The 14916-nt window shown below is 48.0% G+C and overlaps 1 protein-coding gene across 3 annotated transcripts in view; it reads left to right on the top strand.

The window, feature by feature from the left end:
- The window catches only part of LOC137430230 (diacylglycerol kinase beta-like), a 414122-nt gene that overhangs the window by 390894 nt on the left and 8312 nt on the right, over window positions 1-14916 (top strand). For all 3 annotated transcript variants that reach the window (XM_068120933.2, XM_068120932.2, XM_078780433.1), the window contains one exon: window positions 14638-14758. In XM_068120933.2, coding sequence (XP_067977034.2) covers window positions 14638-14758 — 121 coding nt within the window. The remainder of the gene's footprint in view (window positions 1-14637; window positions 14759-14916) is intronic.

The following is a 14916-nucleotide window of genomic DNA, read 5'->3' as shown; positions in this document are numbered from 1 at the left end:
TGCTGATCACGCACGTTAGCTTAGACATGCTGGAGTACCTTGAACCGCATGCTTATGAGTAATTATCATCCGTTTTATTATAGGAGAAAAACACTTTATAACTTCTGTTGGTTAAATGCTGCACCTCAGCCTTTTTTATTTCTCCAAAAACAAAGGTTCAAACATGATTGCCATTCTGCTTGGAAATTTTGGAATAATGTCGTTCATAATTCTGAAATTTTCATGGAGCTTTTGAAACTTCTCTAAGCAATGATTTTTCAATCAAACAGAAATGTTCAAAATATTTTGTTGACTATCATTCCTGTCCTGGATCCCGCATCGTGTTCTGCTACTCTTCGATCAGGTAGCTCCATGCAATGCCACCTTCCACCTTTTACTCTTCCTGCATTTCGGGTCACGTGGTCAGTCAACTGACAATTCTATTTACATGCACATGACCTGAAGGTACTGGATTTTCTGCGGTGTAGCCTGTAGGGCAAAGCCCTCCAGAACAGTATTTGTCCAACCGTATGTGGGGGTAGAGATGACATACCATAGAGGAGATAGAACCATGTAGATAAGCATTGACCATGGATGTGTAGGAGACATTTCGATGTACATAAGCAGGGAAACTGTGAGCTTAAGGTTGTTTATGTGTTCTTCACACAGGGGGAGGGAGGGGCTGAGGGGGGTGAGGACATGCTAATTAGGTAGGGTTTAAAGATAATTTCCCCAGTATGTGCTTCCCCCTGTGATTTTCCCTGTTCTTTTTGCATCCACTCGGCCAGTTATGCAATCAGCTCCATTAACCACAACAACCGACATGAAGCCGACAGAGACCCGGACATTACGATCGATAAATAAACCCCGCCTCCAAAAGATCGTAGCAAGGCCACACCCCGAAAGTGGGACGAGGGGCGTGGAAACTATCGCAACCGGCAGACCACGCCGGGAGCTTCGTCATTCGTCAAGCCCGACCATGGAGCGATTAGGTGGAACTCGGCGATTGGTTGGTGTGACGTCGGTGTGACGTCAGAGCGAAGGTTCGAGCAGAAGAAGAAGAATCTATTGTTTCTCTCTCTCTCTCCCTCCCTCTCTCTCTGTTGCTGTCTTCATGGTGGGCAGTCACGTTTCTCGTGTGCGTTTGGGGAGAACTGTTCAGAGCCCGGAGAACCTGGTAGCGTTGGAGCCGGGGTGTTATTGACTCGGTGCTCTTCGGGGGAGCTGGGGACCGTGTTGTGCTGGCTGGCCCAGGATCGAGTGGAGATGTCTCAAGTTAGGATATTAGTTTTTACCTCACCGTTCATTTTTATCGTATTGCATTTATTTTCATTAAACCATTATTTGTTGCATTTCATTTGTTGTATTGTTGATTTTTCTTGTCTCATTCCTGTGTTTGTGGGTTTGAGGATTAACCTATGTGGTGGCCATCCGTGCAGGTAAGAACTTTGGTTTCATCCCGCGCGCGCCATAAAATAGCGCCAAATTTTCGTCTTATTCACATCAGAGTTAAAGCAAACTGTTCGGCTTTCTGCCACCCTTGATCTTAATTACCGGCGACACGACAGTATGTATGTGCTGTATATATATATGTATATATATTGTTACGGATCTGGGGGACGGCACTCCTGTTAGCAAGGGGGGGGGGGGGTAATCCCCTTGTCCTGTTAAGCTGGCCGTCAGACCGGTCCTGGGGGTATAACGTCACTTCCGGTCGATGGTAAGTAGGGTTGTAAGCCCAATTTGTCTTAATACCTAAGTACTACCACCGGCCGTAAGCGAGGAAATACTCCCACCCGGGCTGCAGCGTGGTTGGATTGCGCCGAGCGAAGCGAGCTGTGACTCGGGCCGTTACCAAGAGACTAAACCCGTTTATAAAGCAGTTTGGCCAAAATCGCGCCACAGGTACTCAATCGAAAGAAGGGACTAAAGCGATCGGATGAGAATGAAACCCAAGAATAAGGAGGAACAGGTATTTATTCATTATTTACACAAAACCAAAGAAAGATAAACGAAAGTAATTTACAGAAGAGAAAGCAGATACACAGGGCAAGTCTTAAACAGTCTTAATTATGGAATCCCAGACAACACAAAGGAAAGACCACGGACTTACAAGACAAAGGGAAATTGCAGGCAGGAATGGCTGGACGAAGGAGAAGGATTCGTGCAGAACAGCAGGGCTGGAAGGTTCGGGCGGGAAAGCGCAGCAAAGATGTCCGCTCCAGCTCCACCCTCCGGGCTGGAAGCGAGCAGCCGGCGGCTCCACGTATTCGGTTTCGCACGGCAGGGGCTTTCTGAAACAGCTCCGCGCAGCTCGTCTCTCCTGCCTTCTCACCGGCTCTCGTACCTTGTTCGTCCCACTCACTCAACTCTCTCACTCAACTGGCCCTCCACCGACTCTCCTTCTCACCGACTCTCGTGCTCCCTCACTCCTCTTCGTAAGCAGTCCCTCGCAGTTGCTTTTATTGCTCGTCGCCGTATCAAGCCGCAGGCTGCGAGGGCACGCCTACCGGTTCGCTCACCGCGGTGCTGGTTGGTGGTTAGGGCTGGCTGACTCCACCTCCGATGATGACGACGTGCCACGCCCATGATTTGGCGGCTCCTCCCCCCTTCTTCTCCGATATGGAGCACATTGGCAATGGCGTCTTGCGGGATAGAAAACCATTCGTACTGCTTTTGAAGGGAACGAAAGGGACCTATCTTATTTGATTAATGCAACGTAGAGTCAAACTATTGGAAACACAGCCTTACCTGAAACACATAATAATGAAATAACTATGAAGAGGGCCTATGGTTCGCTACATGTTGTTCATGGACTAATTAGGGGACGACCTTTGATCTTAACAGTGAAATGGAGGTATTTACACAGAGTATTATTTACAAAGGGTATATTTACAACAATTTACAAGTGCAGGGTTCTCAAAACCCCAACACAGCATCCTCATTCCTCCAGGCACGTCCCGGGCCGAAAAAACTTTAACATAATGTGACACTCAGATGTAGTTACCCTCTACGATTAACCTCACCCTTGAGTGCGACAGTTTTAAAACATAATTAAGTATGTCCCCATGCTACGTTGCATCCTACCTAACAGATTCACACCCACAGGATAACCGAATTACGGAATTATTTTCAAACTACACATTTACGTTGGGGAGCATTATTTACAAGACACCATTTGTATTTACACTGCAAACCCAGGACCTGTCATTTTGGGAAGCACAAAGAATCCTGCGGGAGGGAGGAAAAGCATGCACTGCACTGCACCGATACACCATACTCAAGTGCCCGGGGATGCACAATTGATATTGCAGTGCACCCCCGAGCACAAGAGCATTACAAAGCACCAAAGCACCATTAGCACCAATGAACACCAGAAAACCACACAAAGCACCATCCAGTGCTCAGTCATACATTTCAATAAAAACAACACAAACTGTTGCCCGGTTCTTCTTGCTGCTCCCTCTGCTGGCCGATGTTGCTGATGTTGTTCTTTTTCTTGCTGTTGACCCTTGTGGCTTGCTGCCTATTTGACAATAATAATAAAACGCACAAAATGTGTCCATTTTTATTTATGGCCCACAGGGGCCAACTATGGGTGGTCCACCTGTAGGGCAAAAGGGGCCACCTCACCGTGGTCCGCAAGCCAACTCTTCTCTGGCCATCATGGCCGGTCCCAGCAGAGGGGCCAGGCCCCAACACGTGGGGTCCATAAGGGTGTGGTGCTTGGCCACAAAGGTGTGGTCCATATGGTGGTGCATCGGTCCAGGCAGCTGGCAGCGGGAATGCGGTCACACAACTGCGGCTCCCGCACGCCTTCCCCTCAGTGCCCAGAGAGCACAGTCCATGGGTGGGGAGGAAGACAAAGCAGAGCCAGTGATGGGTAAGGGCGCAAGGGTACACATTAAAACAAGGCAATGCAGAGTGAGGTGCACATGGGGAGCGAGCGGAGAAAGCCTGTCCCTACCATACGTCACCCTCCCCCCCCCCCCCCCCCCCCGTCACCTAATCTGCCCTTGCCCCTTATCCCATATTTACCAAATTTACACATTTACAAATTTGTCACTACGTCTCGTCCTCCCCATATCTCCCCTAATACCAAATTCATCCACAATCCCAATTTCTAACCAAATTTGCCATCACCCAATTCATCATCAATCCCTCTTAAGGAGGAAGAGATGGAACAACAACACAATGTCACACCCACGTCATGATGCGTCTCACATTCCCAAAAACATTTGCAATAAATCACCTGGTGTGGTGTCCTGTTATCACCTCAGGCGAGTGGATATAGATGGTGCGAGGAGATTTCAATCCTAACTATCCTCAAAATGACTTTAACACTTTTACACTACCCGGGGTCTTTCCAGGCCAAACCATTGGCCACTTTACTCTTTGCGGTTCTAAAAACCAAACTCCCATTGACCATCTGTGGTGCTCATCAATTTGGGGTCTCACTCCCCCAATTCACTCCCCCAAATCCCTCACTCCCCCAAATCCCTGATGTTGGGCTAGCAGCTAGGGTGCCGGCTTAGGATCCTAGGATACTGGGTTCGAATCTCGGTCGATCGCCGAATTAATGCCAGGGGGGTTGACTCAGCCTGTCATCCTTCCGAGGTCGGCTAATTGAGTACCAGTTCACTGGTAATTCCCTGTTTGTCGTTGAAGGCGGCAAAAAGGGTTGGCGTCAGGAAGGGCATCCGGCCGTAAAACATTGCTTCAAAAAGGGGACCAAAAAAAACAACAACTACCACGGTGCCCGAAAAGGCCAACCCCCGCTTTGCGGGGAAAAATGGCCTCTAAACGGTGGTTTTACTCCCCCAATTCAACTCCCTGTGCCTTTGCACAATTTCAGGACTGGGTCGTGTGGCGCTCCCAGCAGGTCCACTCACCTGCACACCTCCGCCACTGCAGTTGCCTCCCAGCTTACCTGCTCCTTACCCTAACCTATCTTCCTGGGGAAGGCCCTCTGGCGCTCTCCCCACTCGGTGCCCTCTCTGGCACTGGGCTACCCGGGTCCGTCCTCCGGATCCTCGGGCCCCACTGAACAACTCTACCGGCTCCCAGAGCCCACCTGCGGCCTCACCTGTCCAACATCCTCACAGTGGCGGAGTGCCCATTTAACCATTCACACTAACAGGCCACACGCCCAGCCATTTCCACTTCACTAATGCACCCATCCAAACACCATTCTACCACACGCACCACAGATGCCAATATCCAACTACAATTTGCCTATACCCTCTACCTAACTCTTAAACTACCCTCCCCGGGTATTCGTGAAGGGGGTCCATCTTCCCCAGCCACTCCTTTCGCACCAGCCACTCCACTCCACATATTCCACACTACTCACTCCACACCATCCATTCCATACTCCATGTTTCCCAGACCATTCATTTCATCCAACCATTCTCCACACACCTGTGCTTCACTTGCGCACCTGTGCTCACACACACCTGGTGGCTCTTGCACCCTCCTTCCTCCGAGACCATTCACTCCATACAATGCACAATCACACCCTTTCACAATACTCTGCTCAATCCGCTCTCTACACACACACACACATCTCTCACGAGCAATTCCTCCTTTCATAACCAGCACTACCATACACTTTCATACCAATTCCTCATTTCATCACTCTCACCACAAACACAACTGCATCATCTAAACTACCTGGTGCCCTTCTAACTTAGTGCATCCTCAGTCATCCCTTACACTATTGCACATACCACGTCGTTAACATCCAACTACTCTACTCTACGTGCCCACTACCTGTACAATGTCACTACTTAATTTTACAGTTACCTATTGTCATCGCTAGGTCCCTATACATTTATCCTAACCCGCCCTCGGCGAGCTTACACTGCCAAACCCCATAAGTAATGCTCATGTTCCTGGGGTTTATGGGAGGGATGACAGAGTTACCATCCCTTTACCCATATACCATTCGCCAATCAAAGGCATCAAATTTCAACCAAATTCGCCCATCCAATTTTGCCAATCACATCTGCCAATCAATTTACCCATCAAATTTTGCCAATCAAATTTCACTGCTGCTATCACCATCACATGTCCACTCACTTGAGCCTCTCGGTGCGTCGTTACATCATTAAAACTCGGCTTCGCAAAGCCGAGCAATGAATTCTGGTGGTTTGGTTGCCTGCAGGTTGGGTCCGTCCGGCATTCGGTTCAGGGGAGGAGGTTTGGTTGGGCCAAGATTCAAAGCACCATCCCGGCGCGGGGCCTCTCGCTCCAAAGCGCGATGGGCCAACCTTGCCCGGGTGGAACGCCGCCACCACAAGGGGGCGCCGTTCCGATCCCTCCTGCCTGCCCTCTAACCAGGCCGGTCGCCTTACCCGGCAAAGCCCGGACTCGACCGTGCAGGGCGGGGCCTGGCCCGGATCGTGCACGATGCTCTGAAGAGAAGCGACGCTGCACCAATCCCCGCCGGCTCCCGCAATACCCACAGCCCGGCACGGACCGAGAGTTCGCGTCGGCTAACCGTCGGTCTAACTGCTGCTCCGTTTAACGTCGATGCCTTACTCGCATGCTCACACGCATACGCGACCCCTTTCACACTCTCCAAACCCGGCGCTCCAACGCCGCTCGTATATCCCACACACTTTGTCACAGCACTCGCTTGTGCATTCTTCCCTCGCACAAACTCCGGTCTACTCATAACGCTCACATACTCTTTTGTGCACTCATCCTCACTTTTGACAGCACACTCTGTTATCATGCACTCCTCCATTACACACCTTTCTCGCGCACACTCGTCGTTCACACACTTCGTTCCACACCTTTCGTCCCCCGTTACGTCCTCCGTAACACTCGCCACGGGTGTGCACTCTTCTGCACACCCAATCATCACCGCACACTCTCACGCCAACCCTTGCGCACACTCTCCGGTTACATCCTCTGTAGTAACACTCCCCATCCCATGCTCCGATGTGCTCTCCTGCACACGCGCCACCACCAACTCACTCTCCGTGTCACACTCCGTACACTCTGTTTCACACATACCCTCCGACGTGCATTCGCTCCCGCACCCGGTATCACTCCCATACTCTGTCGTTCACTCTCCCTCGCTCTTGGTAACACACTCGCGCTCCGACGCCATTTGTACACGCGCGCCGTTCACCTTTACACACCTTTTCCTCACACGCGCGCCATTGCCATCCACACAACGCACCACAGACCTTTTACGAGCGCCCGGGTTACACCTTGATCCCAAGCGCGCGAAAATTCTTTTTGCACTAAACACCTTCCCGCAAAACCTCTTAGCACCGTCCACAGCCCGTCTCACCTTGTGGATTCTTCTTCCTCCTCGCTCCAACACCTGCAAATCTTTATAAGGATTAAGCACGGCATCATGATGTGAGCACGGACTTTGCACATTTTCCATCTTTTCCTCCCGCTGTTGCTCTACCAAGTCCGTCTCTCCAATCCCAATTTCCACTATTTCTTTTTAGCCGCGTCGCAAGACGCTGCTCATAGAGTGCCCTCTGCTGTTGTTGTTGTTCTTCTTCTTGTTCTTCTTCTTCTTGTTCTTTATTCACCTCGACGACCGCTGGCTTTATTAAAATTCCCTCTTCTACCTCAGCGGTCGCCGGCTTCCCCATACTCCGGGTCGCGATTTCTATGCCCGTCCAGTTACCTGCGCTCTGCTCCGCCTTGCTCAGCCCGCGCTTCTCAACCCGCGTTACCTCGTCGCGTACCCCCGCGACGTCCTCGCTCAACCTGCGGTTAACCTCCCTCTTCAATTCCTTCTCCTCATACATGGCTTGCCCCCTCGCCAACCCCTCATTAATTTATTTGGCTTGGCCAATTATTCCCCCTTATTTGTCCCCTAATCTGTTTCCGAATCCCTCCAATTTGCTTCCTAACTTGTTTCCTACTCCTCCCAATTTGCTGTTTAATCCCTCACATTTATTGTCTAACTGCCCCAATTTGCTGTCTAACTTCCCAATTTGGTTACTGGTACCCCTTGCTTCGTCCCTCATTGCTCCCATTTTACTTTCCAACCCTTTTATTTCCCGGGTGGATTTGTCCCCCAATTCCCTCATTTCTGCCCTTGATTTGTCCCACTCTATTTTCATGTCTTCACCCGTTGACCATAAAGGCCGTTATTTGCTCCATGAATAGGCCCCAGTCTGTCGGTGCCGCGGGCTCGGCCGCCGCGACCATATGCTAGGCGCCATTTTGTGCTCTTGCAACCTCGTGCGAGGCGCCGCCATCTTGTGCGCCTGCAACCCCCGCTACCGCACCCTCATTGCTTTCCTCCTGCATCTCCCCCATCTCCTCCCTGGGGTCCTGGGTCAATTCTAACCCCTCTCCTATCTCTCCCACTGGCATCCGACCGCCTTGACCATCCATGGCACGACTCAATTTGGATGTTATAATAAAATTTCGGCCGCTCCAAATTTTGACCAAATTTTTTGATGTTTTAAAAATTTGGTTCGGGCCTCAAATCCCACTCCCCGACACCAATTGTTACGGCCAATAGCACAATTGGTGTCCAAAATGTGGTCCAAATAAATTTAGTCCCAGGTTCCAGATCCCACTCCTGACACCAATTGTTACGGATCCGGGGAACGGCACTCCCGTTAGCAAGGGGGGGTTAATCCCCTTGTCCTGTTAAGCTGGCCGTCCGACCGGTCCTGGGGGTATGACGTCACTTCCGGTCGATGGTAAGTAAGGTTGTAAGCCCAATTTTTCTTAATACCTAAGTACTACCACCGGCCGTAAGCGAGGAAATACTCCCACCCAGGCCGCAGCGTGGTTGGATTGCGCCGAGCGAAGTGAGCTGCGACTCGGGCCGTTACCAAGAGACTAAACCCGATTATAAAGCAGTTTGGTCAAAATCGCGCCACAGGTACTCAATCGAAAGAAGGGACTAAAGCGATCAGATGAGAATGAAACCCAAGAATAAGGAGGAACAGGTATTTATTAATTATTTACACAAAACCAAAGAAAGAGAAATGAAAGTAATTTACAGAAGAGAAAGCAGATACACAGGGCAAGTCTTAAACAGTCTTAATTATGGAACCCCAGACAACACAAAGGACAGACCACAGACTTACACGATAAAGGGAAATTGCAGGCAGGAATGGCTGGACGAAGGAGAAGGGTCCGTGCAGAACAGCAGGGCTGGAAGGTTCGGGCGGGAAAGCGCAGCAAAGAGGTCCGCTCCAGCTCCACGCTCTGGGCTGGAAGCTAGCAGCCGGCGGCTCCACGTATTTGGTTTCACACGGCAGGGGCTTTCTGAAGAAGCTCCGTGCAGTTCGTCTCTCCTGCCTTCTCAACGGCTCTCGTACCTTGTTCATCCCACTCACTCAACTCTCTCACTCAACTGGCCCTCCACCGACTCTCCTTCTCACCGACTCTCGTGCTCCCTCACTCCTCTTCGTAAGCAGTCCCTCACAGTTGCTTTTATTGCTCGTCGCCGTATCAAGCCGCGGGCTGGGAGGGCACGCCTACCGGTTCGCTCACCGCGGTGCTGGTTGGTGGTTAGGGCTGGCTGACTCCACCTCCGATGATGACGACGTGCTACGCCCGTGATTTGGTGGCTCCTCCCTCCCCCCCCCCCCCCCTTCTTCTCTGAGATGGAGCATATGGGCAATGGCGTCTTGCGGGATAGAAAACCATTCGTACTGCTTTTGAAGGGAATGAAAGGGACCTATCTTATTTGATTAAAGCAACGTGGAGTCAAACTATTGGAAACACAGCTTTACCTGAAACACATAATAATGAAATAACTATGAAGAGGGCCTATGGTTTGCTACGTGTTGTTCATGGACTAATTAGGGGACGACCTTTGATCTTAACAGTGAAATGGAGGTATTTACACAAAGTATTATTTACAAAGGGTATATTTACAACAATTTACAAGTGCATGGTTCTCAAAACCCCAACAATATATATATATATATATATATATATATATATATATATATATATATATATATATATATATATATATATAGATATATTGTTGCGGTTTTGTGTTTTGTACAGTCAGTATAATAAAGGTTAAAATTTCCCCCTCATAGTCACACAAGCAACATGTAGCCTCGCGATAGTATAGTTATCTCTTCGTATTTGTGAGCTTAGTCCCCTTCCTATGTTAGTTCTGTGTTGAGTCGAGTCAGGAGAACAGGTCCTACTTCTACTGACTCTCCAGCCTCCCTAGCCTCATGCCCCTTTGCGCTGACTTTGGTTCATTTTGGGCGAATTAACACGAGGCAGGCCTAGGATGGTCGGGGCGGAGCCGAATGAGGGCAGCAGAGGAGCTGACGGTAAGCACGAGCTGCCAACCAGGGCTCAGAGGGTGTGGCGGCAGCATTGCGTCACAGGGCGTGGTTGGAAGGTTCGAGGGGGTTCAAGAAGGTTCGGGGCGTATCTATATAACCCATCGCGCAAAGCCCCTGAGAGGACTCGCTGATGAAAGAGAGAGGACTTGAGGACTCGCGCGCACTGATCAACCAGGAGGAATCGTTGACGAGCAGGAGTTAAGAGTGTCAAAGAACTTTGAGAGATACGCGGGTGAAGAAAGACGCGCATGAACCGGAATACGCGCTATTATAAAGTGACGCTCGGTTGAGCTGGAGGCCGAGCCGCGTACAGTGCATGAAGTCGCGCGAGTGATAATGGCTGTGTAATCGCCAGCCGCGCTGAGAGACGTGCACTTTCCCTTATACCTCATCGGCTGCCTTTGTTCGGGAGACGCGCTACGAGGTTCCTTCCACCGCCTGCTGCCATCTTCGCGGGATGTGCTGGGACCCTGGAGAGCCAGACAGGGCCGTTCCTGGACGACCATGTCGACGCGTTTGGCTGGAACATCAACCCATCTGCAATTCCCTGTGTGAGTGTGACAGGCCCGAGTCTGGGGGATAAGATCAGACTGACTAAGTGCTGCTCTTGCCTCTGCTTCCCGATCATTGTGCATACGTGTGGGAATAATTAAACCTGTGTGCTTCATTTTCCATTCGATCATTCATGTGATTTCCTCATTGGCTAAGCATGGTACGAATAGAACTGCTCGAATCGGGTTCCACTACCTAAAACTGCACGGACCACATGGTACTCAATCCGCTCGGTGTACCCAAATCACACGTGGCTCGTGCGAGGCTTGCTTCCTCGCTTCCGTGGTGGCGCAGGGATTTAGGTACGAGCGAGACTTGGTCCCGAAACCCTACTTTGCGTTTTGCCCGGAAGAGGCGTTTCAAGTCTCGGTTCCGCCAAGCCCAGAAAGAACAAGGGGATTAATCCCCCCTTGGTAAGGGGAAGAAGGGTGGCGGAGAACCGTAACATATACATATATATATATACATATGTATATAGGGTAGGTGGGGTTAATATGGACCCCCTAAGCCAAAGTCCCGATAGAGGCTACACAAATAGACAAGGAAAATTTCCAAATAATGGTTTATTTAGACAACCAGACAGACTATATCCCCGTGCAGTTTGGGTTGAATAAAATCAAAGACATTTGATTGAGGGGACAAATAAAAATATGCCATCAGTGTCCATATTCCAAACAACGTGGGGAATATGGACCCCCCATTGGGGTAATATGGACCCCCCCCCCCCCCCCCATTGGGGTAATATGGACGGTGGGTCCATATTACCTCAATATGGTTAGTCCAGTTTCTTTTCGACAAATGTTCCCTGGGACAAATGTTACTTTCCGATTTTTCAGTGCACAACAACCTTAGCGACACTCGTCACAGATGAAAGCACCTATACCCTCATAGTCAGTTTCGTTTTCGTGGGCCCATTGCTTGCATTCACTGCATTGGATCCAAGAAAATTCAGGTGGATCAACAAAGAACTCATTGCAATATATGCAGTAGAAATTACTCATGCAGTTTTCAGGTCCTTTTCTGTGTTGCTTAGCAGACTTGGTTACCTGCTTTCGGACTGGGGGACCGCGCTTTGTTCGTGGTCTGTTGCCTTTTTTCGCTTTCAAATTAGTTGGGGATATCGGATTCTGCTTCTCACGTGTTGGCCCTTTCTTCAATGTCCTTCTCTCTTGTTCTTGATGTTCCACAATCCAACGTCTTTTATAAGGAGAGGATGTGTTGATAACGCTTTTTCGGGGCGAGTTAAATGTCCGACAGTGCATAGTCACTGTCGGATTTTTATACAGAATCAAGTGTACATGTTATCGGGTGTTAACAAACAGCCGATACTTGACGGCTACTTGGACCATGCCTAGTTTTGCTTAGTCATATATTTCGGTGCAGAAAAATTTATTTGATTCAAATTTTGATAGTGTACATGCTGTTTTGTGGACTTATTCTACTAGCTTCCTGTGTGGGAAATATGGACATCGACCGTGGGGAATATGGACATTGGTCCATGTTAGACACTACCAAAGGGTCCATATTCCCCACACCATGCTTCTCGATCATGTCAGCATGCCCAGTACATATGGGCTGGGATGGACTTTTCTACACACAGTGGTGCTGTAGACAGCTCTCACGTGTACTCAGCCAGGGACACCACTCATCAAACAAGCTAGTGACTACATGTACATACACAGTACTGCATGCTTATGAATTGTAAAATTTGAGATGAAAACATTTGGAAGTTTGCCACTTACCGTCATTAAAGAGTTTGAATCAACTGCAGTTGGTCACTTGCTGGTTGGCCATACTTGTTTATCCCGTGATATGGAGACGAGGCTTGATGCAGTGCATCATCGGAAATTCAGTGGGGTCCATATTCCCCTGGGGTCCATATTACCCCCACCCACTATATATATATATATATATATTTGTACATATATATATATATATTTGTACATATATATATATATATATATATATATATATATATATATATATATATATATATATATATATATATATATATATATATATATATATATATGTATGTCCCTCACAAACGTACACCAATCAGAGTTGAGGATCTGGTCACGTGACATGGGTGATGTGATGTGATTACGTCTGTAATGTCATCACACCGCCATTGTGTGTGTACGAGTGTGTGCGATGGCTAACTCCACACACTGCCATTTTTATTTAATGTCGTTGAGGTTGAACATATCGTCGAACCTGTCATATATCACAATCGCCATGCTCTACCTATACGTTTTTCATTCAGTGCGAAACACAAACAAACCGATTGTTAAAATAACCATCAAATATCGAAAACATCGGTGTTACGGGTCTTACATTGACACAGTACTTATCGGCCTTCGGCTTCATGCCTTCATGCCTCACCTTCAGGCCGCTTTGGACAAATTAGCCAATGTTTATTAATACAGCAGTGTAGTTTTCGTAATAATAACGTTAATAATAATAATATCATAAATATAATCATAACACTGCAATCCCTTTGTCGTGACTACAAAGTTACTGAATTGAAGTGGTGTATGGTTGGTTTATTGTTGAATTGAAACATATAGAATTAGCTATATTGTGTCTCAATGTAATTTCTGCACTTCCATGGTGTGACAGACAGCTTAGAGACTCAGAGTACTTCAAAATTAACTTAATACTTACATTATTTGCTAACTGGTATCTCCTCACAGGTCATACTGTCCTCTTCAACTAAAGTATCAAACAAGCCAGGCTACGCCGCTGTTTGACTTTCTGTCTCGTTTTATTAAGAGTGTCTGTACCTTCCCTTAGCTATTATAATAAAAACTTGAAACACCGCAGTTTCTTATGCAGAGTGTTCCTCCAACGGCAGAGTGAACAGAGAGAAGCAATACTTTAATCTCAGTAATCTGTGTGAATAAGATTATAAGTCAATCAATAGAGTTAGATAGAGGAAGGTAGGAGTCCAGGTGATTTTCAGCACAAAATGTTTGCGCTGTGCAATGTATCAATTTCACAGATTTGTTGCTTGGAAACATTTATACCATCATTCCTATATTGTGTCGACAAGATGGCGCTGAGGGAACTTACATTTGAGCTGTCTCGTCCAGTTTGTTTTGTGATCTGGCTGGAAACTGTTGGATTGGTACTTACAGTTGGTGGTCGTAAGATACGCTGCAGTGTCATTCAATATCAGTCAGCATCAAACGTTGGAGATCCCACGATGTTGTTCGATCAAGAGTCGGCAACAAATTGTTGGCACCTTCAACAAATATATAATTCCTTCCATAACCTACAGGGGGCACTACATCAGTGGGCTTCAACAACTGGTAGAGGCCTCGGAGCCAAACTCCAAATTGACTCCGAGTCCAATGCACATACAAATAAATGAAGAATATTCAGGATTCTTCCATCTACACACAGACATGCACAGACCCACACAAAGTCACAGACATGCACAGACCCACACAAAGTCACTCACACACACACACACACACACACACACACACACACACACACACACACACACACACACACACACACAGACCCACACACATAGACACACAGAGACACACACACATACACACACAGACAGACACATACAGACAAACACACAGACATGTTTTGAGGTTCCCTTGAGGAAATAGTATTCATACAATTAGCTATCTTTTTCATGGAGAAATAATAAGTCTATTCCTTATGCACCCCATTGTCATATACAATATTTTGCACAAGGAATGAATTTAGAAAGAGACTGATAATAACCAATTCAGATCTTTCAGCCATGGATGTTGCGTGTCCTTCACAGACCTGAGCGATCAGCTTCTTGAAGTGGTGGGTCTTGAGGGAGCCATGGAGATGGGTCAGATCTACACAGGCCTCAAGAGTGCTGGAAAAAGACTGACCCAGTGTGCGGCTGTCAAAATACGGTACACACGACGCCTGATACTGTATGTGATACTGAAGTGGTAAAGGATGTGGTTTGATGTGTATATGCGTCATATTTACTTCACGGCATATTGTTGTATGACCGACAGAATAGTGCCAAGTTAGTGTACCTACTTTTTCGCCCTTTTCGTTACAGGAT

Source organism: Myxine glutinosa, chromosome 6 (assembly GCF_964187855.1).
Source record: "Myxine glutinosa chromosome 6, kmMyxGlut1.1, whole genome shotgun sequence".
Taxonomy (NCBI): Eukaryota; Metazoa; Chordata; class Myxini; order Myxiniformes; family Myxinidae; genus Myxine; species Myxine glutinosa.
The sequence above is the reverse complement of the archived record's forward strand: the minus strand, read 5'-3'. Positions and strand labels throughout refer to the sequence as shown.